This window comes from Talpa occidentalis, unplaced genomic scaffold, assembly GCF_014898055.3.
Source record: "Talpa occidentalis isolate TD23 unplaced genomic scaffold, MPIMG_talOcc4v2.1 talOcc4.15, whole genome shotgun sequence".
Taxonomy (NCBI): domain Eukaryota; kingdom Metazoa; phylum Chordata; class Mammalia; order Eulipotyphla; family Talpidae; genus Talpa; species Talpa occidentalis.
The window spans coordinates 25520786-25545522 of NW_023601543.1; the positions used below are offsets into that span (position 1 = coordinate 25520786).

General features: G+C 41.1%; 1 protein-coding gene across 1 annotated transcript in view; it reads left to right on the top strand.

Moving 5' to 3' along the window:
• Nucleotides 1-24737, top strand: part of TRPC5 (transient receptor potential cation channel subfamily C member 5) — a 237405-nt gene that overhangs the window by 175592 nt on the left and 37076 nt on the right. Inside the window, exons 4-6 of the mRNA XM_037512058.2 lie at nucleotides 16991-17327; nucleotides 18646-18785; nucleotides 23810-24132. Coding sequence (XP_037367955.1) covers nucleotides 16991-17327; nucleotides 18646-18785; nucleotides 23810-24132 — 800 coding nt within the window. The remainder of the gene's footprint in view (nucleotides 1-16990; nucleotides 17328-18645; nucleotides 18786-23809; nucleotides 24133-24737) is intronic.

Consider the following 24737-nt stretch of genomic DNA (forward strand, 5'->3'; position numbering starts at 1 on the left):
GCTATAAGTGAAAGAGAAAAGCACAACACAATAAAAATAACCACTATCCCCTTAAGAAACCAAAAATTCTATGTCAGTAGGTTATAGTTTTGTATTTTCTCATTTCTTCAGAGAAGTATATGACAACCACAGTTATGGCAAATATTGCCAGGGAACTCCAGGTAGCATAGATCAGTTACCGCCTTGATATTCACCTGAAACAGAATGAACTGGAAGTAACATTATGCACCAACCAGGGTAGCGTTATAGAGAATCCACTTGCTCCCTTAGGCTGTTAGGTCTGAACTTGTCTGTGGCCCTGTTCCCAACTCATCCTCCCTGCAAGAGCTATAGGTTTTCCATACAAGACTGGCAAGAAAAAAAGAGAATGTGTCTGAGTGATGTTTGTGTTAGTGACAAGAAATATGTATCCCATTTGAATAAGGAAGGAGGGACTCCAAATATAGATTATGAGAAGTGAAAACTGCCAAAAGAAAAAGGCAAGTGCTTTCGCAGAGGGGAAAGAGAACTCATCCCTTCCTCCTTAAGCAAGACATATCTAGCTGTTGTCTCCTCTCAGACACTTGCAAGTGGTAAATTGTTTATGAAGAAACTCACCTTGGGAGTGAAGGGCTGACCTTCACACACATTAGAAAAACATGGTTATCAGAAATAGCAGTGTAATATCCCAGTGGTCTACCTCTCTAATGGTAGGAATTTCTATCACAATGTAGGTAACTTCCTCTTCCATCTAGGTAATTCAGAGGCATAACCACCCAGCAGATGGCTTCCCCAGCTAAGGTCCTGCTTTTTTTTTTTTTTTTTTGCCATGTCATTTATCTATTTTTTCTTGGTTCAGTGAGGCATTGAAATAAAGCAGGGCTTCCCTGGTTGTGCAGGGGGTTGAGCGCAGCACTGTGAGGCTGTCCGTGCCCTTTGCAGCGCGAGTTTGATCCCCAGCCGGCCGGGGAGCAACCCACATGGCGCAGCAGACCTCTCCAGTCTCACCCACTGCTCCCCTCAGCAGTGTATTTTGGTACATCTGCCTGTTCTCCTCCCTGCTCTCTCTGGTGAATCTTCTCACACACACCTCGACTAGGGGCTGGACGCCACTTCTAAAAAAAAAAAAAAAGAAAGAAAGAAAAAGGGCCTCCCCTGGTGGCACAGCGGTTGAGTGCTGGTGCCGCAGCCTCTGCAACGCCGGTTCAATACCCGGCCACTGGCAAGGGTCCCACATGGCACGCAGACATCTCCTGCCTCCCGCTGCTCCCCTCAGCAGTGTATTTCGTCAGTCTGCCTGTTCTGTTCCCCGCTCTGGCTCTGGTGAATTCTCTCACCCTCCTGTGCTTCTGATTGTACCCAGTGCTTGTATAAATAAATAAATAAACAAACAAATAAATAAATAAATCTAAAAAAATACATAAATCTGTTATATTAATAAAAAAATCAAAACATTTCATTTATCCCTCAAATGCCTTGTTTCTGAAATTCATTCTTCTGTCTCTATCAGAGACCTCCGCAATCAGGAACACACACACACACGCACACACACACACATCATATCACATCACATCACACCACAAACAAATCCACATACCTTCATTGATTAGTAACATCAACACTCTCCTTCTCTCTCAAACTGGGAGATATAAACCATGGTCTCTGCCCAACAGGACTTTAAAGTCTAATCAGGGAGACCAGTCAAGCACAACGAAGAACAAAGAAGTATATAACATAATCATTTTTTTCTATAGTTGCTACAGGCACTTGGAGAACAGGGAGGTCAGAACACACTGGAATCTTTAAGAGAACTTCAAATTTTCAAAGAATGGCCTCAGAGTCCATTTAAGTGCTAAATAGGGAGAGGGATTTTGAAGATACAAAAAAAAAAAAAAACCCTCAAAGAATAGGGCTCTTGTGTGCTCTCTCTTTCTCGCTCCCATACAAATACACACACACACACACTTCAGTTTGGTCAAATAATATGCTTTAGGTTTATTCAAGCTTAAAGCATTAAGCAGTTTGTTGCAGGAGAAATCTGCTGTCACCCCCACTTCTAGGTCAAAACCACTGTGTTCATTATTCCATCCTACTGACCCCACACCTCTCCCTTCAGCCCTAAATGTCAGTCTTTCCTTTAGCAACCCAAGGCTCTAGAAAGGTCGAACAGATTAAAAAGAAGACAAATGCAATGATTTGGTATTTAAGTGAACATACACATGTGCAAGTATGGAGCTATATTTTATCTGTTGTCATTACTATTACAAGTAATTTAGCTACCGATTTTTAAGAGTCTACTGTGTGCCAGGTGTTCAGGCATTGTGCTAAGAACTTTTCATGCAGTTTCTCACTTAATCCTCACAACTATCTAGAACATAAGCAATATTATTATTCCCATTTTACAGATGAGGAAAATGAGGCAAAGAGATGTAAAAAGACTTGTTTGGGAGACAGTTAATAAATGACACACTCAGAGTGTAACGTCAGCTCTAACTCCAAAGTCTAGACTGTGTAGTACGGTGTTTAGAATCATGGAGACAACAAACTTCTACAAAGGACAAGATAGCAAATTCTTAGGACACTGTATGCCATCATGTCTCTGTTGTAATGACTGAGCTGTGCCACTATAGTGTCAAAGCAATCATTGATAATATGCAAACAAATGAGCATGACCAAGTTCCAATAAAACTGTTCCCACAATCACAGGTTGGATTTGACCCCCCAGCTGATTTTGATGACCCCTGGGTCAGAACATCCATGGTCTACTCAGCTAGAAGTGGGCTCAAGACCTGGCTCTCCCCACTTACTAGACAAGTTCCATGATTTCTCTGTGTATCAGTTCCTCCTTTTGTAGCGTAGCAATATCATCTCCATCGTAGAATCATGGCGAGGATTAAGGCTTAAAGAAATGATTAAGTACAAAATGCCCAGCACATAGTAAAGAACTCAACAAGTCATCATTAAAACCCTACTGAAAGGCTGCTCCCTAGAGGTTAGAATAGATACCAATCTCTTTAAAACCAAACCGCCAGGCCCCCAATCACCCACGATTGCCACTCCAGAACTCCAGCTAAGTGTATTTTTCCTTCAGCTACCCAAACCTTGTTCTTTTGTAAGTTTGCCTTCCTGTTTTGGTTACTAGTGAGAAAGACCTCGCTCTGGTTTCATTGAATCTCTTGTCAGTCCCTGGAACCCTCCGTAAGGGGGCAGGGTTCTGGGTTTGTTGTTATTTGTTAGGTGTTTCTTTCAGGAATGAGATTCTGGCAACTGGAGTCGTACCTGTATCCCCAAGACCTGGCACAGAGTAGGCGCTCAGTAAGTGTTGCTGGCTTAAATGAACTGGCTTTGAAGAGGTCCTGCCTGGAAGAATAAGGAAAAGTGACTTCTTAAAAGGTCTCCAAGCACTGAAGAGCTCTGTTTTCTCAGGGAGAGAAAAAGAGAGAGAATAGGAGGGGTGGGGGTGTGTGGGACGGATGGGAGGGCAGAAAAGTACAGAACATCCTATTTTAGTGCACACAAGCCAAGCTGCACTGGCCTCTTCTCTGGCTGAATAATCACCAAGCGAAAATCACCCTGAGCAAGTTTTGTTTTGAGCCCAAACCATATCAATGAAATCTTCTATTTGGGCTTTAAAGAACCACCTGCCATACCTCAGCTTATCAGGCAGCTCTGAAAAATCCATACTTCCTACACTCCTGACTTGCCAGTCGTTCTCAATGAAAAGTTCTCTCCTTTATCTATCAAGTTGTCTCCCTTCCTCTAAAATGTGTCTTGCATAATAATCCAGTTTTTCATTCTGGAATTTGTTAGCGTTATTTATAGGATCTGACTATACAATGAGGAGCATATTGACTCCAACTGGATGCAATTCTCCAACGCAGTATTACTCCCTGCCTCACCAGCCCTATCCACCATCACCTCTATCGGTCTCCTTTTCAAAATTCCAAGCCAGTAATTGGCATGACAGGACCCGCTATCAGAACATCCACAGGAAATGACAATGGAAATGACAATGGAAGCAGTGCTGATGTATGCAAACCATCAAAGGGAAGACTGTATCAAGTCACATTCACAGTCGTTTCAAGACTATCTCACCATGAAACAATGATTCTCCATCCCATAATAATAATTGCCATATTGTTGAAAATAACTAACATCAATTGAATGCTTCCTCTTCTAATTCTCACAATTCATGATGAAAAATGATTAACATTTGTTTCACTGTTGCCAAATACTACATTAAATCTCTTTTTTTTTTTTTTAGAATTTTTTTTTTTTAAGAGGCATGTATTTTTATTTATTTATTTATTTGTTTGTTTGTTTGTTTGTACATGCACTGGGTATAGTCAGAAACGCGGAGGGTGAGAGAATTCACCAGAGCCAGAGCGGGGAACAGAGCAGGCAGAAGGACCAAAGTACACTGCTGAGGGGAGCAGCGGGCGGCAGGAGAGGTCTGCCCGCCATGTGGGACCCTCTTCTGGTGGCCGGGGAGCAGCCGGGGATCGAACCAGCACCGTAGAGGCCGCGGGCAGCCTCGCAACCCAGAGCTCAACCGCTGCGCCACCGGGGAGGCCCTACATTAAATCTCTTAATCTTCATAATGACCCCTTGATATGGGTGACTATTATAATCCTCATTTTTCAGATGAGGAAACTGAGAACCGGAAAGATAAACTAACTTGCTCAAGGTCGCCCAGGCAGGAGTGGTGGAGCTGGAATTTGAATCCCAGGGCTATCTGACCGCAAAGACCATGGTACTACTGTACTAATTAGAAATATCTTTGCTTATATAGCCTATACTGCATTGTGAAGCTAACAAAGGCATATGAGGAATGCCATCTTCCATTGATTTGGTGTTGAGAATGTTTCAAAGCACTTACCCACCCATCACCCATTTGATCATTATGGCGACCCTATACAGAAGGAGAGTGGATGGTGGACTCTGCATTGCACTGAAAGATTTGCCCCACATCCCACCAAAAGTCAGAGGCCAAACCAGTCAGGGTTCAATATTCACATTTTCAAAATGTTTTCTTTATTATAGTAAGAGGTTAACTTAACTCAATCTCCTTTATTCTGATTTCATGCTGAAAATTTGAAAGGAACTTGTAAGTAGCATACAGCAGGTCACTAGTCCCCCCTTCACCCTAATCCTTCAGGGTCTGTAATACCGAAATAGGTCTTGTGATCTGAACGAAAAAAGAGGGACCTTTGCCAGCCCTTGAGACTAAGTACACTGAAGGCATGAACACAGCTCACCATAGACTGCCTTATTGCCTTATTTATTGAACAATGACATGTCCACAATTTCAAAATCTACCAAGTTATAAAAATCCAAAGGAAACAATTATTCCATAAATTTCATTTCAAAATTCCTATGGTGGCAAAATCAAAATGAACTGGTGTGAGGTGATTTATGATCTTTACCCCACTGAGTTTAAACAGCCATAGGTTTCACTGCTGACATTCATGTGTTTGATTACAGTAGGGTTGCCAGGTAAAATACAGGGTATCCAGTTACATTTAAATTTCAGATAAACAATAAAAAAATGTTTTAGTGTATGTCTGCCCAAATATTGCAAGGAACATACTTATACTAAAATATTATTTGTGGTTTATGTTAAATTCAAATGTAACTGAACAATCTTATATTTTTATTCACTAAATTTGGCAACCCTAATAATGGGAGCCTCAAATCCTACTGTGGGTGTTACCTCCTATATGGCACAGACAGCATATTACTGCTCTAAAACCTGACACATTTAGAATTCCAAAAACACATCTGATCCAAAACACAAGGGTTTTGGAACAGAGACTATGAATTTGTGGGCCTGGAGCCCCCAGCACTGGACTTGACACTATCATCGTACCCAGCTCTCGCCACCTTAAGACACTGTAATTAGTGACCTCTTTGGCCCTCATTATATTCCCCACCCCTTGTTCTATTCCATGTGTCATTAGCTTGATCAGTGGTTTATTACTCTCTGCTTTGATAATTTAATGCCTTGAGGTATTGCCCCTTCCAGCCTATTGATTTAAAACAGTAGTTATAACTCCCACCTGTTCTAGTCACACCCCATCTGACAACTTTGGCTTTAGTGAGAATGCAAACTCCCTTCTTCAATTGCCCTGTCGTGCTAGGTCACTTGCTCCCTGCCTGCTGAATTTTCCAATCCATATTGCCCTTTCCTCCTAGAATTCCCCTTTTTTCGGTGTAGGAAGTGAACACCCACCACCTTCTGCTGCCATCTCATGGCCAGAATAAACCATTGCATTGGACTTAGCTGCATTGGTTACTTTCCCATTTCATCACCTCCAACTTCAGAGAATTAAAACATCTACCAGGAAACCACACTTAGCTAATTCCCACAGCTGTGTATACTTGCAAATAGAAAATTATATTTTTTAAATATATATTCTAAAACAGAATTTTCAGCATGTAGCCACACCTTCTTCCATCTCATCCTAAATTAGGCTTTGCTCTAGTTAGAAATTAGAGGTATGACTGCCAGGTTGACTTATTTTGTGAGCCTACACCTGTGTTGCCAGTGGTATTGGAAGCACAGCTCAGGAACCCAGTCTGCTAGCTAATTGCTAGAACAGTGAGCTGAGTACAAAATGTCTCAGTAATCCCTGAGTAAGCACATATCTGCTTTAAAAAAAATCACCATGGATTAGGGATCTGAGTGGGTAAATATCAAATCATGTTAGAGACTACCTAGAAAATGTAGGGTTACTCCAGTCATCATCTGGGCCTAAATTACTTGCCAAAGTCTTTTTTTTTTTAATACAAGAACCGGGGTACAGGCCAGATGTGCGGGAGGGTGAGAGGATTCACCAGAGACAGAGCGGGGAACAGAACAGGCAGACTGACGAAATACACTGCTGCAGGGAGCAGCGGGCACGACAGGAGAGGTCTGCCGTGCCATGTGGGACCCTCCCGGCTGGCCGGGATTGAACCGGCACTGCAGAGGCTGCAGACAGCTTCACAGCACTGCGCTCAACCTCCTGTGCCACCAGGGGAGGCCCCCAAAGTCGATTTTTTAATCTCAAATTTCTGTTGCAGTGGTAGAGGCCTGACTGGCTTCATGAAAGCAAAGCTCAGCAAGCTCCCTGGTATGATGGGTGGCGGGGCCTTTGAACATTTCTCCCTCTTCAGGAAACTACTACATGGCCACTGAGTCCTGTCCTGAGCCATTTTCAGACTCATCAGAGCCCAGCTTGAATGGCAACTACCAAACAAAGCAATAAAACTCATTCCATCTCCAATCATACCTGCAGGCCCTCTTCTAAAATACCCCTTTCTACCCAACTGGACTGTCTTTTGAAGAACTGACATCTCAGGCAATGAAAGTGGCGCCTGCTTTCAGGTGCAGCCATTCAGCAAGGGAGCAGAGAGAGTTCTTAAAAGATCAGTAGGCTTTTTCAAAATACCCAGCAAGGCCCTGATCTCAGATCCTGCCATAGCACCAAACTTAATTTTTCTTTCCCAACCTCACTTTCTCCCCTGGGGGAGGGGGAGACTCATTCTCACCTTTCAGATTTTCTTTTCCTCCCAAAGAACTAATGGAAGAAGTACACAGCTTTAAGTCCCCCAGCTTGACGTCAACTGATCTCTTTTAGGAAACACACAAAGATAACTCATTGCCAATTACTGCAGAGAACAGGCTGGTACAAACCCCTGCATTTTAAACATGTCAAGGCGACCTATCTTGTGGTCTCACCTATTGCACTTCTCATACCCATCTAACAGTTCCAAATCATCTGAAATTAACCACGTAAGTGACTCAATGTAGGGCTGAGTTGTTTTATCCTGTTTGGATTTTTTGTTCTTGCTAATAGCTTCCATGGCATGGAACAGGGAGGATTGTGGAAGTTCAAAAAGATTTTCCCCCTCTGACCCTCACCTGCTCCTAATAGAGCTGCTGAAATTCACTGCTACTGACTTTTTTCTCTGCCTCACAGCCTGGTTTACTTCTTAAGGGCCCACCACCCACCCCAGACCCCCTGCTTTTACAATGAACATTCCCTCCTATCCCATTGCCTCCTCAGAGATTGGGGACTAAATCAATAGCCAGGTTAGTCTATCCCTGGCTCACTGCTTTTAAATGTGCACTTACGATAGTGCTTGACGCACTGGACACACAGTAGACACTCAAATGTTCCTTGTTGCTATTGTTAGCTCTGTGGACATTGAATCTGTGATTGTTCTGCCTGCCACAACGAAGACGCGTTTAGTGTGCACAGAATGAGGGGTGAAAAGAGGAACGTGTGTGCAGGTGTGCCGCGGACCAGCACAGCAGTAGACGATGAGGCCGTCTCAGGGTTGAGAGACTGCGCAGGGTGGTCAGGGATTCGGTTAAAGAAATGACAAACAGACACACTTCAAGAAAGTGTAAATCTGAGTGCAACTTTATTTTTGTTAGTGGCCAGTATATATGTTTTTTCTAAAGGCATAGGATTGGTGAACATCAAAGAAATCAGCTTGCTCATAGGTTTAGCTTATCATTGACAGGGCAGTGATTTATGTCCAAAATACATCTGGACCTAGCCACATTCCTAAGTAGACAGGCTATTAACTCTTTCTATATTCTTGTACTAATTACTACTACTACTACCACCTACTTATGTTTACTCATAATTAATTGTCATGGGTGAATTTATATTATAATGCAGTTAATATCAAAGGTACTAAAGTTAAGCACATAATAGAAAGATTATTAAACCAACAATTCTATTATAACACAGTGTTTAGTAATGTTTCATCTGCATTAGCCTAATTATTAAATTACATATGTTTTTTAATTAGCAATCAATGACCAGAAAAAGGAAAGATTTTAGAGAGACAGTTGTAGCAGAATAAAGTTTGTGGGCCTTGAGAAAGCGAGATAAGGTTCCAGGTGGTCAGCATTTCTTTTAATCATCTTTGTGGCAGCTTCTGGTGGTCGTTATCTCTTGGCAGGCATTTGGCTTCTCTGCATCTTAGGGAGTTTGCTGTTCTCCCCCTGCGCACATGGTTCCTTGCCCACGCCGGACCTCAGGGACCATGGCAACAGCCATTAGCCCTGAGGGTCACTGCAGGGGGAGGTGCAGCACAGGTGTGTTTCATTGGGGTCTTAGATGGGGGAGAGAACTCCATTGGGAGAGACTCCGTTGTGTTTGAAATGCCCTCTAGGCATTGAGTTCTGAAGTTTAGCAGGGAGGCACAAAGGACATTTTTAACAAATATCTGCATGAGCTATCATACAACGAGCAAAATTGTTTCTTCCCTTCAGAAACGAACCACCTAATAAGAAGGCCTGTTCCAAGTTCTACATATAAGTAAATGGAACATGAGGCAGGCTCTAAGAGCAGCCACAAGGAAGAAGCAAAGTGGTCTAGACTCAAGGAGGAGGCAATCAGGGAGAGCTTCCAGAAAGAAGTGAGGTTCTCTGATTTGATGATTCTCTGTAACCTTTCCTTGGGATTCTAGTGCCTGCTGATTTGTCCATTCTTTGAATGCCCCAATTTCCTTAGTGGTGGTGCCTCATAACAAAATATCAAGCCTTTCCCAACACTAAATGTTTTCAGTTTGAATGACTGTGACTTATACTGGTGTTTTTATAAAATGGTGGTAACAGGAGATTGAATTAAGGTGTCCCTTACTTGGCAAATTCTTGTGGTTTAGAAGGGGAGTAGCCCTCACCCATCTGTGAGAGCCAACCATCTGGGAACTTGACACTTTTACCATCTGTACTGCTCATGTGGGCATCTGAACACAAATATTATTACCCTGTTGTTTGTTTCAGGTGACTTTGGCTGGGTTCTCAATGAGATCCTGCTGAACCACTGTTAGTCTCTCTTGCTGTGACCCTCGTACCCCACCACAAAGACTGGCACAGAGCAGGTGTACAGAAATGCTTGCTGAAAAGTCTAAATTGAATCACGTCGATCAGGCATTCTCTTGGCAATGAGCAAGTAAATTTCTGTTCTGCCTTGGGTGCAGCAAATGTGCCTGATTATTTAGACAGCTGTAGGAACAGAAGTGGCATACAATAGACTGGTGAGGTGCTGAGATAACCCTCCTCACTGAATGAATGAAATTAGAGCTCTGCTGAGGTGAAATCCCAGTGACTCTGCAAGTTGTTTGAGGGAGTGATGGGCCCTTATCCCATAGAACCTGACATTAGTCTTATCAAGAATTGGTCCATGGAGGAGCAAAGACCTATTGAGCCCCTCCATTTAATATGAATCTTTGTGTCAGAGGGGAAAAGCCAGGGTTTTTTCTAAAAGTTCTTTGCAGAAAGGAAAAAAAATTAATGTTCAACCATTTCCTGGAAGCACTGGAGAAATGAAGCATCGCAGAAGGGGGGAGTGGATAACAACAGCAACTGCAGTTAGGGCTCTGATAGATTTGTGAACAAAAAAAATGTGAAAACGTGGACAGGTTGGAAAAATGAGTCCCACAAAGATCTGGCCCAGGCCTACACCAGGAAACTAAGTTCTTCAGTGTCTCTCTGATGTCCTTCATGGTATATTGCTCCTCTGCTTTTCCTAACTGCCACTGAGGCATCCAGATTTGGGGAGGGCCCCTTTGCTTCTGGATTTTGCTAGCAGGCAGGTCTTTTATAGCTAGAAAATGAGATAATGTGACATATACACTTTAAATTGTTAAGGACAAATGTTTCATAGATTACCACTTCCTACAAGCCTGAATATAACCTCAGTGGATTATGCCAAAGCAGTAAGTGATGTGGGCATTTCAACCACTTTGGCAAGGCCAATTGGGGAGGTAGTGGGAAACTGAGCTTTCTGCATGCCTGAGACCATGCCATTCATTGGTTGCCAGAATCTAGTGTGTAAGAGCTTGGTCTGCAGACAGCCAAGTTAGGGTTTCAGTCTTAGTTCTACCACTTGCAAAGAATGTGAGCTTGGCCTCAGTCCTATCATCTGTAAAATGGGTATAATATCTGTCTTTGTGTTTGTTGTGAAATCTGGAACAGCATCTGACACACTATAAGAGCTCAATAAATGGTGGTGAATCTGACTATATTAAGAATAGTTTCTAGTTGCATCTCCCAAGAGATTTGTTTTAGGTACCACAGGGCTTATCTTTATGTCATCTGACTAAAAATCAAGAGCCCTTTCCCTAGTAGCATTTGTTGGCAAAAATCAGCAGCAATTTTTTAACATCAAGGCTGCCTAGGCAGTGGAGAGCAGTCGAGGCAAGGAATAGGCTTAACAAAGAGCCTGAATCCAGCAACATATAAAAAGAATTATATACCACGATCAAATGAAATTTATCCCAGAAATATAAAAGTGGTCCAACATAGCAAAATTAATGTAGTATATTACATTAGTAGGAAGAAAGAAAAAAAATACATGATCACCACACATCACACAGAAGAAAGTACTTGACAAAATCTATTCCCTTTCATGATAGGACTGTGGGTTCCTTGATGGTGTGTGTGATGTGGTAACATACATCTTAAGAGGTGTGATCCTATAGTTCTGAACCACAGAGTTGCAAACCAATGTTAGCTCAATAAAAAAATTACCTTCCATATTTAATTTGATTTAAGCTACAGACAAAACACTAGGCAAAGGCATATATTCTATTGGTGAATTCTCTAAAATGTCCAATGATGGCCTTAAAAATGTACAAATAGCGGTATTTTACATCTAATTTTTATCACTCACTTTGAATTTGAACAGATGGAAATGAAGAGATTTGACTGCCAGTTAAGAAAAACACGTACTCAGAAAACTGGTAATAAAAATTCCTCAAACTCACAAAGGGCATCTATGAAAAACACGTAGCTAATATGATACCTAATGAAGAGCAATCAAAGCTTTTGTCCTACAATCAGGAACAGACAAGGATGTCTGTTTAACCACATCTTTTCATCACTGTAATAGAGATTCTTGCCAGGTCCATTAGGTAAGAAAAAGAAATAAAAAGTTTTCACATTCCAAAGAAACCAGTAAATCTATCTTTACTCACTGACGATGTCACCTTGTTTACAGAAAATCCTAAGGAATCAAAAGAAAACTAGTGATAAATGAATTCAGCAAGATTGCAGGATACAAGATCAATATAAAAAATCAATTGTTGCTATACACTAGCAATAAGCAAACCAAAACTAAAATTAAGAAAGCAATTCTATTTAGATTAGTATCAAAAAGAGTAAAAATACTAAGGAATGAATTTAGCAAAAGAAATATAAGACTTGTAAACTTAAAACAACAAAATATTGTTGGAAAAAATGGAAGTCCACCTAAACAAACGGAAACATGTTCCATGCTCATGTACTAGAAAACTTAATTTTGTTAAGATGGCAATACTCCCATAAATTGTTCTAAGATTCAACACAATCCCTATCAAAACCTTAGGTTTCTTTTTTTTTAAACATAAACTGGCATGATAATTGCAAAATTCATATGGAAACATAATGAAGAAAGAATAGCCAAAACAATTTTGAAAAGAAGAACAGGGCCTCCCCGGTGGCGCAGCGGTTAAGCGCTGGGTTGTGAAGCTGCCCACAGCCTCTGCAGCACCGGTTCGATCCCCGGCTGCTTCCCGGCCACCAGAAGAGGGTCCCACATGGCGCGCAGACCTCTCCTGCCGCCCGCTGCTCCCCTCAGCAGTGTACTTCGGTCCTTCTGCCTGTTCTGCTCCCGGCTCTGGCTCTGGCGAATTCTCTCACCCTCCCGCGCTTCTGACTATACCCACCGCTTGTATAAATAAATAAAAAATAAATCTTTAAAAAAAAAAGAACAGATTTGGAATTCATGGTTCCCGATTTCAAAACTTAATACAAAACCACTACAATCAAGATAGTGTAGTGTTGGCATAAAGATGTACATACTGATAACAGAACAGAACTCAGAGTACAAAAAATAAACCCTTACATTTATGGCTAGTTGATTTCCAACCAGGGTGCCAAAACACTTTAGTGGGAAAATACTAATTTTTTTTTTTAATGATTCTGGGACAAGTAAATATCCACATGCAAAGGAATGATTTTTAACATCATTCTCACATCACATGCAAAAAATGAATTCAAAATGGATCAAAGACGTCAACATGAGGGCTAAATCTATCAAACTCAGATAAGAAAACGCAGGCATGAATCTTTGTGATCTTGAATCAGGTGATGGTCTCTTAAATATGTAGCAATGGCACAAGCAACAAAAGAACATAAATCAAATTTCATCAAATTTCATCAGAATTTTAAAAACTGCTCTAGGCTTTGTACAGTTTGGTTTTCAGCGCAATCAGGCATAGAGTACATGCACACACTCCTGTTTTTCCTGCCTTGACTCTCAGGTATTTTTGAAATCAATGAAAGATGGTATTTTTGAAATTAATTAAAGATGGATTAAATAACCTGCAAATATGAAATTCAATGTGCAAGCAGTAATCAGGATTGCCTTTCCAAAGCTCACAGATGTTTTGGAATAGATATTACATGGTGGCTTAATAAAAATATCCTTTATAATATTCTAATTGCAGTTTGTTCTGCCAGAATCCAAACCACCCTACAATACTCTCGACAGATATAAAAATAGAAAATAAAAACCTGTTTAACTTTAAAATGATCGTCTTTAGCCAAATTGAAAAGGAGAAGCACTGAAGATAAAAGTGGGATATTAATATTCACTATTAAAAGAAGCTTCACCTCTGCATTTCTGCTTTAGAGAAAAGTGATTTCTGGGGTCAGAGTTCTTGGGAATACACACGAGAGGAAATCCCAAGAGGTCATAAAGACCATTGCTGAAATGGTCCAAATATTTGCTTCTGGCAGTAGCAGGGAGCAATATTGTAGAACAAAGCTGCGCAAATAACTAGCTGCCTGTTTTTTGAATGAAATTTTATTGACCCACAGCCACACCCATTCACTTACATATCTACATAATGCTTATGGCTGAGTTTGTGCAAAACAGCTGAGTTGAGCAATTTTGGTGAACATGGCCTGCTAAGACCAAATATTTACTATATGGCCCTCTACAGAACTCGTCCGCAGACCTCCATTCGTCCATCCATCCAGATATCTCCATTTAAATATCTCACAGTCAAATCTAATTCAGCATGTGTAAAAATGCATGCATCTCCACAAACCTGTCCAGATTTAGTGTTTCCACTCTCAGTTAATGGCACTGCTATTCACCAAAATGGCACTGCTCATCAAAAGATGAGCCGCCTCCCCTTTACCCTCATAAACCATTTATTACTTCAATACCCATCCATCACCACAGCCTGCCAATTTCACCTCCTCGCTGTATTTGCCGTCTGAGCACATGTCTCCATTTCCACTGCTATTACCTTAGTCCAAGCCCGATCATTTTGTACAAGATCATTTTGTACAAGATCTTAGTCCAAGCCCGATCATTTTGACAACAACTTTCTAACTGGTCTTCCTGTCTCTAATTTCACCCCCGTTTTGCCCCCAATCCATCTCGCATTTCAAAATCAGAAGGATCTTCCTAATATCTAAATCTGATCTGGTCACATACATAGTGATATATGCAAGTAAGATTTAATGAGCCCTTACGACATATTAGGCATAGTTATAAGTACTTTATATATAGTAACTGATCTTAATATCACTCCAGCCCTATGTAATAGATACTGTTATTATCTCCATTCTTTACATGAAGACAGTGAATGAAGAACAGAGAGAACCAATACAATCTAGCTCCAGCATCTATAGTTTCAGCCAACCATGCATCACCTAGTGACGTGGATACGTTCTGAGAAATGCCAATTTCAATGTTGTGTGAGCATCACAGAGTAAACCTACCAAAACCTAGATGGTGGAGCCAGGCTACATGTGTAGCCTATTGGGACCTTCATATATATATATATATATATATATATATATATATATATATATATGAAGCAACACTATACTGTGCATAGCTGTACTACTCTACACACACACACATGCTTATGGATCCCCATTGCTCTTAAAATGAATCACACTATTTATAATGGCCAAAGACTATCATTTTGATCTTCTGTAGCCCCTGATACCTCTCTAGCCTCATCTCTTGCTATTAGCAGTCTTTTAACTCAAATGGCCTCCCTCTCACACTAGGCTAGTTTTCCATACAAGTGAGGCTGTTTTCATGTCTGTGCCTTTAGTCATATTATGCCCTTTGCTTTGGCTGTTTACTGACTTTCCTGCTCCTAGCCCACACCTAGTCAATCTCTACACATCCTTTCAGGCTCCATTCAGTATCACCTGCTCCAGGAAGTCTTTGCTGGGGAGTTCACACTTGGCCTCCTTTGTGTTCCCAATTTACTTTGTTCATATCCATTCGAGAACCCTTACTGCACTCTTTTATGGCTATCTATATGTGAGCTCCCAAAGCTTTCTCCAGTACTTTGCATCCAAAAATCTTGCGTTGCCCTTCTACTTTTCTGTGCTTTTTTTCTAGAACTCTTTAATCCCAGCCTTCGTCATAAACTATAATGCCAGTAAGAGTAGAAAGGGACTAGAGGATTTTGTCTGTTTTCTGTGAATGCATGAAAGGGAGATGTGAGGAAATCATAGGGATCAAGAACATCTTTGAGAAAATGAGATCACATGATAAAAAGATTTAAGAGCTTACTTTTAGTAGTTTTGTAATAGCAAGTTGCTTTAGTGTAGGCTAAACCCCAGCATATGTAATGGTTCAGATATAATAAAATTTTCTCAATCACATGACAGTCCAAGATAGGTATTCTTGGTCAGGATAGTTCAATTCCACATGATCACTGAGGGCTGTGGGCTGACAGAACACCCTAGCTCATGCTGGGTCAACACATCCCAGTCAACCAGGAGGAGGAAAGAATATGCAGGAGCACACATGGGAGCTCTCTAAAGGCAAACCCGGAAGGGTACTCACTTTCCATTACAGAGAACTCAGCCACGTGGCCATATCTCACTGCAAGGGAAACTAGTAGTAGTACTGCTGTGTACTCAAGCAAAAGTGGGCTAGTTTACCTTGGGTGTTGAATAAAAGATGGAAGACATTTATTTCTTTTATACTGGTAAGCTATATGACGTAGTTCTATTTACCCCTTCTCATGGGAAGCTTGAATAATCAAATAAAGGCAGTATTTAAAATCATGGCTGAGAGTTAAGCTCCCCAGTGGATTGCTTACCAGGAAGTAGCAGCTGGAGGGTGATTTGAAATGCTGATGATTCCTTAACTATTAATCAATGACACTTTGTAGACTGCCTTTAAGAAAAATCCCAACTGAGTTTGTATACAAAGTTGGAGTATTGGTCCCCAAATATTTTTTTCTTACTTTACATGTCTAGACTAGAGAGAGTGATAAATAGATGGCAGAGTAGCAACCTAATTCATTGCTAGCCAGCCAAGAGGTGCTCTACACCAAAGAGGGGAAAAGGAAAAATCAAAAAAGGAACTCATTTCCATTCCAAACAACAGCCACAGGCGTGAGCTTATTCCCTGCTAGTTTACGTTTACACAGAGTACGCATTTGTTGATAACCTCACACTGACTAGGCAAATGAGTAAAAGTGAATCAATTTGAAATGAAATATGCCCACAATTCTCTGCTAAGAGACATGTAAAGTCCCAGAAAATTTTTGTAAAACAGCTGCCCAGGCTCCACACCCCTCCCGCCCCCCCCCGCCCCCCAGAGAGGCTCAGTCAGTCTGTGGAATGACCTGGAAATCTGGATTTTTTAACTTTCCCTGGACGATTCTCATGTAGAGTCAGGTTTCAGGAGCCATTTCTCTAACATGATGGGAGAAGAAGTAAGGAGACATGCCAAAAACAAACTGAACAGAATGGTTTTGCTTAATATATGAAACACATAATCAACCCTGAGGAAGTTCTGGTCTCATAATTTAACATGGAGAACTCTCTCTGGAGTTAGACCCATTCATGGAAACCTGGAAATCAGGCCTCTCCTGGAGACAGGCCATGTAGCTGGCGGTAAACTAGGCGAGGTGTTAGGAATGTAGACATCCCCTGGGCACCCCAGATATCTAACCGATTCTCTTCTTTTCCCAGTTTGTTGCTCAGCCCAATTGCCAACAGTTACTTGCCACTCTATGGTACGACGGCTTCCCTGGATGGCGGCGGAAACACTGGGTAGTCAAGCTTCTGACCTGCATGACCATTGGGTTCCTGTTTCCTATGCTGTCTATAGCATATCTGATCTCACCCAGGAGCAACCTTGGATTGTTCATCAAGAAACCCTTTATCAAGTTCATCTGTCACACAGCTTCATATCTGACCTTCCTCTTCATGCTTCTCCTGGCTTCTCAGCACATTGTCAGGACAGACCTCCATGTTCAGGGGCCTCCCCCAACTGTCGTGGAATGGATGATATTGCCGTGGGTTCTCGGTGAGTCAAAGGAACTAGGAGCTATGCCAGACTAGCTAAAGAAATTACTGAAATAGGCAGTTGGCATATTCTGGCCCTAAATATGGTCACCTTCTCTCTGTGCAATGGGTTAGCCCTTTGCTGAGAGTCTCAGAAATGTGGTTCCTTCCTCCTGTTCCCTGGTCATTGAGTATTGCTTGGTCCACAGTGAGACTGGCAATGTACCTAAGGTTTGCTCATGCCAACCCAACATCTTTAAGAACAGGAAAGTTCTCTGTCAGTTTATTTAGAAGAAAAGTCAAATATCAGTCAGGACAGGACCCAGGTAAAATAGGCACGGTACATACTGATCAATCTATTTAATGCCCTTTTTTCCAGAACTACTTGAACCTGCTGCTTTCTTGTGGCTACTCCACATTATCCCAATGCCTATTCAGGGTCCACATCCTGTTTGCATATGATTCACACAACTCACAGTCAAAGCAGTTTTACCAGTAGTTTTTAGGCATAATTATATAGCATTGAACATTCCCATGCATTGCTATCCTCCAAGTTCTTGCTCCTCAAATATTGCTTCTCAAACCAGCAATGTCAGCATCCCCTGATAGCTTGTTGGACCTACAGAATCTCAAGACCCATCCTGGATCTATAGAATCAAAATCTGCATTTCAACATGATCCCCAACTCATTCACATGCATTTCAAAGACTGAGAAGCACTGCCTTCAGCCACAGCCACAGCTTTTACTGTAGTCCATATTCCAAGGCTAAAGAACAGCTATGTCACCAGGCAGAATTCCATGCAACCCCCACCCAATGAGAGGAGAAAGGTGTAAAGATGATTCTAAATTAGTTGGGAACACACTGCCTATATTCAGCCTCAGCATCCAGTAATTTGGCCCATGCTCAGCTTGCTTATCTCAAAACTCTGATAAATTTTCCCTCCAGTATATAGTGGAAACTAATGACTATGGAATAATAATGACCTAATCAATTTATAAAGGTAATTATACCCACACCAAAACTGGAAGAGGGTAGAATTAGACACCAGAAATTGCAACAACATTCCAGCAGAACTAGAATAGCAATGCTAAAAGTGAGTAGTAGCCAGAAAAGTATAACACATGGGCATCTTCAGATAAAGCCTATCACATTTAACAAGTTCAAGACTGGGAGGTGAGGCAGGAAAGAAAGCAAAGAAAGGATTTACTATCGCTAGGGGTTTCGTGACACTGACCTTACTTTATTCACTGATTTCATCTTTCTTCACCTGGGGCAGATCCTATTATGATGGCTGTTCTGATCCTGTGTAGAAATAAACCTTGTGCCTCCATTCTTCAGGTTTCATTTGGGGGGAGATAAAGGAAATGTGGGATGGTGGATTTACTGAATATATCCATGACTGGTGGAACCTGATGGATTTTGCAATGAACTCACTATACCTGGCAACCATTTCCTTGAAGATTGTGGCCTATGTCAAGGTAACTTGGAATGCCTACCATTTTTTAAGCAATGATTTTGGTTACACTACTTTAACACTAAAAGCATAAAGAGTTCAGGGTGAAGGTGCTGATAACAGTCTAATCCATGCAGGAAAGTACCGTATAAATAGAAATTCTTTCAATGGTTTGTAAGCAATGTTCATGTAAGCAAAAAAATAAAAACAAAAAAGGAATGTAGAGGGATCGGGGATCAGGGAAAAAAAAATAAATAACAATAGTTCTTTAAAAACACCAAAACTAGCAGGCAATCATAAATCAGAGATATTCTGCAAGGGAGGGGGAGGAAAAGGGATCAAAACAGGGGAGAGAAGAGCACAGGGGACTATGGTAAAGGTTCATGAGTGAACTGGTGGTGGGAATTTTATGGGGATACACAATGAGTAAAAGATATTAAAAAAATAAATAGACATGATAATAATAAAAAAGATAGAAACAAAAAAGTGAAGATGGGGCAATTTGCAAATGAATCTTTACATTCGTAAACTCTAAGTGTAAAAATGGATCTTCAGTCACCCACCCATCCAGTCAATGTTTAAATCCTTTCTACAGTATTCTTGCCAAAAAGATGGTCCACAGACACTTGCATAGGAGAGGAACAGGAAATTCACTGAATGTGTTAGCTCTAAAAACCTCTATCAGCCCTTGTCACTTCATTTTAAAAAGTGCTGCTTTATATTTTTCTAATATTATTCTCCCTGTGACATAGCCATTAGTAATCCTTCTTCCCTGTGGGGTCAAATAGAAGAAGACTGTTCCTTTTCCATAATAGTGCTTCCAATGAGAAGTCATCTCTCCCTAACCTGCTGAATTGTCTCTTCTCAAAAGCTAAATATTCACACTTTGCTCAAGTGTTCTTCATATGGCGGGTAGCAGAACCCTAGAAACTTCACTGCAGGGGACATAGATTTAAAATTGTGTCTGCCTCCCTTATTACTTCCACCAGCAGGATGATCACTCCAATTTATGAATCCAGCCTTTTTGAGTATGTCTCTCTACCAATTCAAATAATATTTACACACACACACACACACACACACACACACACACACCACCTTGGTGTTTTTACAACACAATGTACAACTTGAATTACCCTGAAAATTAGCTTTCATGTTCAACACTCACAGTGGGTAGTCACAGTCTCCAAGTTCAGGTTTGGTACTCATTAGATAATGGAATGGCTGTACTCTTTCTCCCCTGAATTGAACCTCCCCAAAATGATGAAAGTCTGACAATTCAGTCTTCAAAATCATCTAGTCAGTCATGCTTTCTGGCACTAACTACCACATTAAGGAGTTTCAGAATGGAAATATGGCTGTCCCCCAAATACCCAGCTTCATTTATTTTTATATCTCTAATATGCATATTGCATAAATTTTAAGACCTTGGGAGTTAGTTATATGGAACATGAATATTGAATGCAGTCATAAAACATTTTTGAAAGAAGCCTAAGAGTATGCCTTATACTTGTGATCACTTAACATATACTTACAACTTCCTTACAAGAAAAAGCTGGTGAGGAAAATGTTTGATTCTCTGGTTAATGTGCCTGGAAGAAATCCATGTCATTCTGGCACTCTGCTGACTAAGTAATATGGTCTGCCTAAAAAAAATTTTCTTCCTTTGGAAGTGGTATTTATACACTGGAGGAAAAATAATTTATCAATCTAGAAATTGGGTTTTGCTTAAGCAGAAAAGTTTAGAAGAAATGATCAAAAAGGATTAACTCTTAGGGATGTGAAAATGTGTCTTTAGATTCCCAGTAGTAGCTAGTCACATAACCTGTTCCACTAAACTGGCAAGGCTTCCAAGGAGGTAGGCACTTTCCCATCACAAAGTGCAAGGGTAAAACATCTCTACTAAACTGAGTAAATGTTCCTCTCTTAACTCAAAGGAGACCTTTCCCAAGAAGTTGGAGGCCTTCTGGAAAAAATGAGAATTTACAAAGCAAGACATACTATATGTAAACTTTGGATTTGCAGTGAAATACTGTACATGGGGAATCTGATCCCCTCATCCACAGAGGCACACCAGTCTGAGATGAATTTCTTCAGGTAGGCTGAGCCAACCTTCAGAATGAGGCAAAGCCACAAGAGCTGGTCCCCAGAACCTCGGAGACATTTTAGATCACTGCTACTTAGGCAGCACAGAAGCACCCTGGGATAAGCTAGCTTCAAAGAAGATCTCTTATCAGCACAAAAAGCTAGTCAACAATATATACTCGAACTCACATAATCTACAATAGGAACCAGAAGGCACACACAAAAGTATTCAAAAGGATTAAGTACACATAAGATTTGTTCTCAACGGCCCTATACAAACCTACAAATGGTGAACGATTGTCCTTTTTTCTTCCAGGTTAGCACACCTTGACTTATCCCACCACTACCTGACTTCCAAATGTATAGACTAAGTCTGAACTTTGATGCTCACTGAATTGTGGTACCTTCTTCAGCCAGGCCACTCCCATCCTTATTTCCATTGAGTTCCCACATTAGACTGTCCCTTTTCATATTTTGCTTTTGAGTTGACAGAGAGAAATTTACATCCTTTTGAAAGACATGGAGGTCAATTTTCAAGCTGCATTCCATCTCAAAGAATATAAGAAAAGCACTTGCCTCCAATATCACTAACTCAAGAGGCAAGAAACCTGAATTTAATCCCTGCTCTGCCCCTCAGGAACTGAATTTCCATAGACAATCCTTATACCTCTCTACACCTTAGATTCTGCCTCTCATAAATATGAAGATTGGACTAGCTTAATGGCTTTCAACCTTCTAATTTTTTCCCATGGAACCACATCTTGAAGTGAAATTTCATGCAGAATTTTAATACATTAAATGAGCTCAAAGGGTGGAATTTGGATTGAGGATGATTCTTCTAGGCCTCCTCTGGCTCCCACAGTGACCACCAGATGTCTCTACTGAACCCTCAAGCTTCAAGGAACACAATTTGAAAGCCACTTGTGTTAAATCAAAGGTCAGCAAACTATGGTCTGCAGGCTAAATTTGCCATATCCATTTGTTTATTGTCTATTCTATGAAGAAAGAATTGAGTGGTTGTGGTAGGGACCCTACAATCCACAAAATCAAAAATTATGTACTATCTGGCCCTTGACAAAGTTTGCTGACTTCAATGTTAAATGAGTTATAAATTTATTCTCTGTTCTCATATTCCATAATATCTTTCTTCAAAGGTATAAATGCAAAACATAGATTGCCAGGAAAATCATCTTTCACACTTCTGAATATACTACAAATGAACACTCACCAGTCCATGGGCAACAGACTTCCCTGCAGTTACAGTTTTGCTTGTGGAGAGAGAAAACCCTCAATTATGAGTTAGGCATGTTCCAGTTGATGATTTCTAATTTTAAGACAAAGATGTGTTTTGTTATCCTCAAAGAATCTCTCTCTCTCACATATATCTATAACCCTTTAGAGGCTTTAGAGGCTTATTATCTAACATATGTATTGTTATACCAGCTATAATATAAGTGACATATAATGGAAATAGTGTGACACTGAATGTATGAGACCTGAGTTTTAGTCCTGGCTCTGTCATCCCTCTGCTGTGTGATCTAAAGCAAGTCACTGGCCTGGATTTCAGTTCTTCCACATAGCAATGTTCACCCCTCACGGAGACGCAACAAATTTTTTTTTTTTTTGAAAGGAAAGATGTGATCAAGAGTGCATCAAGCTAAAGTTTATCTGATCATCTAAAGTTTATCTGAAACTACATGGTGGCGAGGTTTCTCCAAACTCCTCTGACAGTGAAGAATATTGGATACACACAAATGATTTTAACACCACCAGTTTCTTTAATTGTTGAAAGTAAAGCACACTTTAAAAATGCTAACAATATAATTTTACCCCCAATGCTACATTTGCTCAGAAGAGTTGTTTACAGTTAGTCCTGAGAAATTGTGATATTTAGATGAGAGCTCAAGGCAATATGCTTCAGATTGGATCCCAGGCAAAATCTACTTCTGTCTTGGGAAAGGTAATAAGCAATTTCTTGTATTTCCATAACATCTCCCCTTATGGAGTACACAGATTTTTGCATATGGCTACATAATCGCAAATGTGTGCAGTGGGTAGGAGTAGATATTATTCACATTCAATGGTGAAATCGAGAGATAGAGACAGTTTTATGGGACAAAGCCCAAATGAGAGCTCAGGTCTCACAAGGAAACCATCTTCCTACAGGATACCCGCCAGTGTTCCAGGAGCTGGAAGTACATAAGACTAAAAAAATGGACAAGCAAGTCCAGAAATGCTGAACATTCTCCTCATTCAACCCCTGCTTCTTCATTTGTCCTGGAGGGGCACTAACTCATAGGGCTGGCGAAGGAGCAATAAAGTACATGCATACACGACTGTGTGCAGCAGTGCTAGAGTCACTACCTGGCACATTAACACGCCATTTACAATACTATGGAACATATTATAAACTGCTAAAAATTCAGCAGACCCTCTAAGGATGCTCTATCAGCCCCAAACTGCAGTCACCAGGGAAGTCAGGACGAACATAGCACGCTGAGGAGGCTGACTCTCCCCCTTGTTTTGATAACTGCACGTTGTCCCTGGTGCTCAGGACAAAATGTGGAATTGAAAATGCAGATCTGAATTGAAATCTCATTGAGAAGCAGACCAATGTGTCCCCGGAAGCTTGGGTATACCAATGACTCTGTTGCAACATCTGGTAAACTCAGTCACAAAATATCTGTTGATAAGCCACAGAGGACTGCTCCAGATGATGTGTCCAAAATTCAGCCTGGATATTTATTTGGTGGGAGAGGGAGGAAGAGAGCTACTAGCATCCCGTATTGATTGAGTGGGGAAAAGAAGAGACTCAAATCGTGCTGTGCATGGGGACCGTGGTATAAATAAATGTTTGATGCGTACTTTGGTGGTTTTATTTGAATGCGAAAGGAAAGAAAGGGGGCGGGGAACGTTTTATAAATGCTCACTGCACCTTTCCTGTTGTGCACTTGTTTCTTTCAGTATAATGGTTCTCGGCCAAGAGAAGAATGGGAAATGTGGCACCCGACTCTGATTGCAGAAGCACTGTTTGCCATATCCAACATTTTAAGTTCCTTGCGTCTCATCTCCCTGTTCACAGCCAACTCCCACTTAGGGCCTCTGCAGATTTCTTTGGGGCGCATGCTGCTCGATATCCTCAAATTCCTTTTCATCTACTGCCTGGTACTGCTGGCTTTCGCCAATGGATTGAACCAACTTTACTTTTATTATGAGACCAGAGCAATCGATGAGCCTAACAACTGCAAGGGGATCCGATGTGAGAAACAGAACAATGCATTCTCCACGTAAGACTGCCCCTCTCCTCTTCTGCCTGTTTCATGCTTTGTCCTTCATTTCCCTATTTTCAGTTCACAGTTTTGTCACTGTCTCCTCACAGTGCATACAATGCTCGGTATGGATCTACCCAGAGTCTGAAGTGGATGAATCCATTCCCAGAGGAAGTAGAGTCAGGGCTCTGTGTGTGTGTGTGTGTGTGTGTGTGTGTGTGTAGGAGACACAAGCACACAGTGTCTCCAGGAACTCATCCAAAGAGTTAGTCCTGTACACTTTTCCTAGCATCACATATTTTTAAAGGAATTAATGGAAGGGGATAAGGAATTCCTTACTCAAGAAAGCATCACTCACCAAGGAAAAGAAACAGCAAAGCTATTATTCCTCTGGATGAGGGACTACCAAAGCTAACTTAACTATTCTGCATGAAGGACAAAAAAAAGGAAAGACCGATGCAAAAATTCCTTAATGGGGGCCTCCCCTGGTGGCGCAGCGGTTGAGCGCTGGGTTGCGAAGCTGCCCGCAGCCTCTGCAGCGCCGGTTCGATCCCCGGCCACCAGCGAGGGTCCCACCAAAAAAAAAAAAAAAATTCCTTAATGTACCCTGTGATATGGTTTAG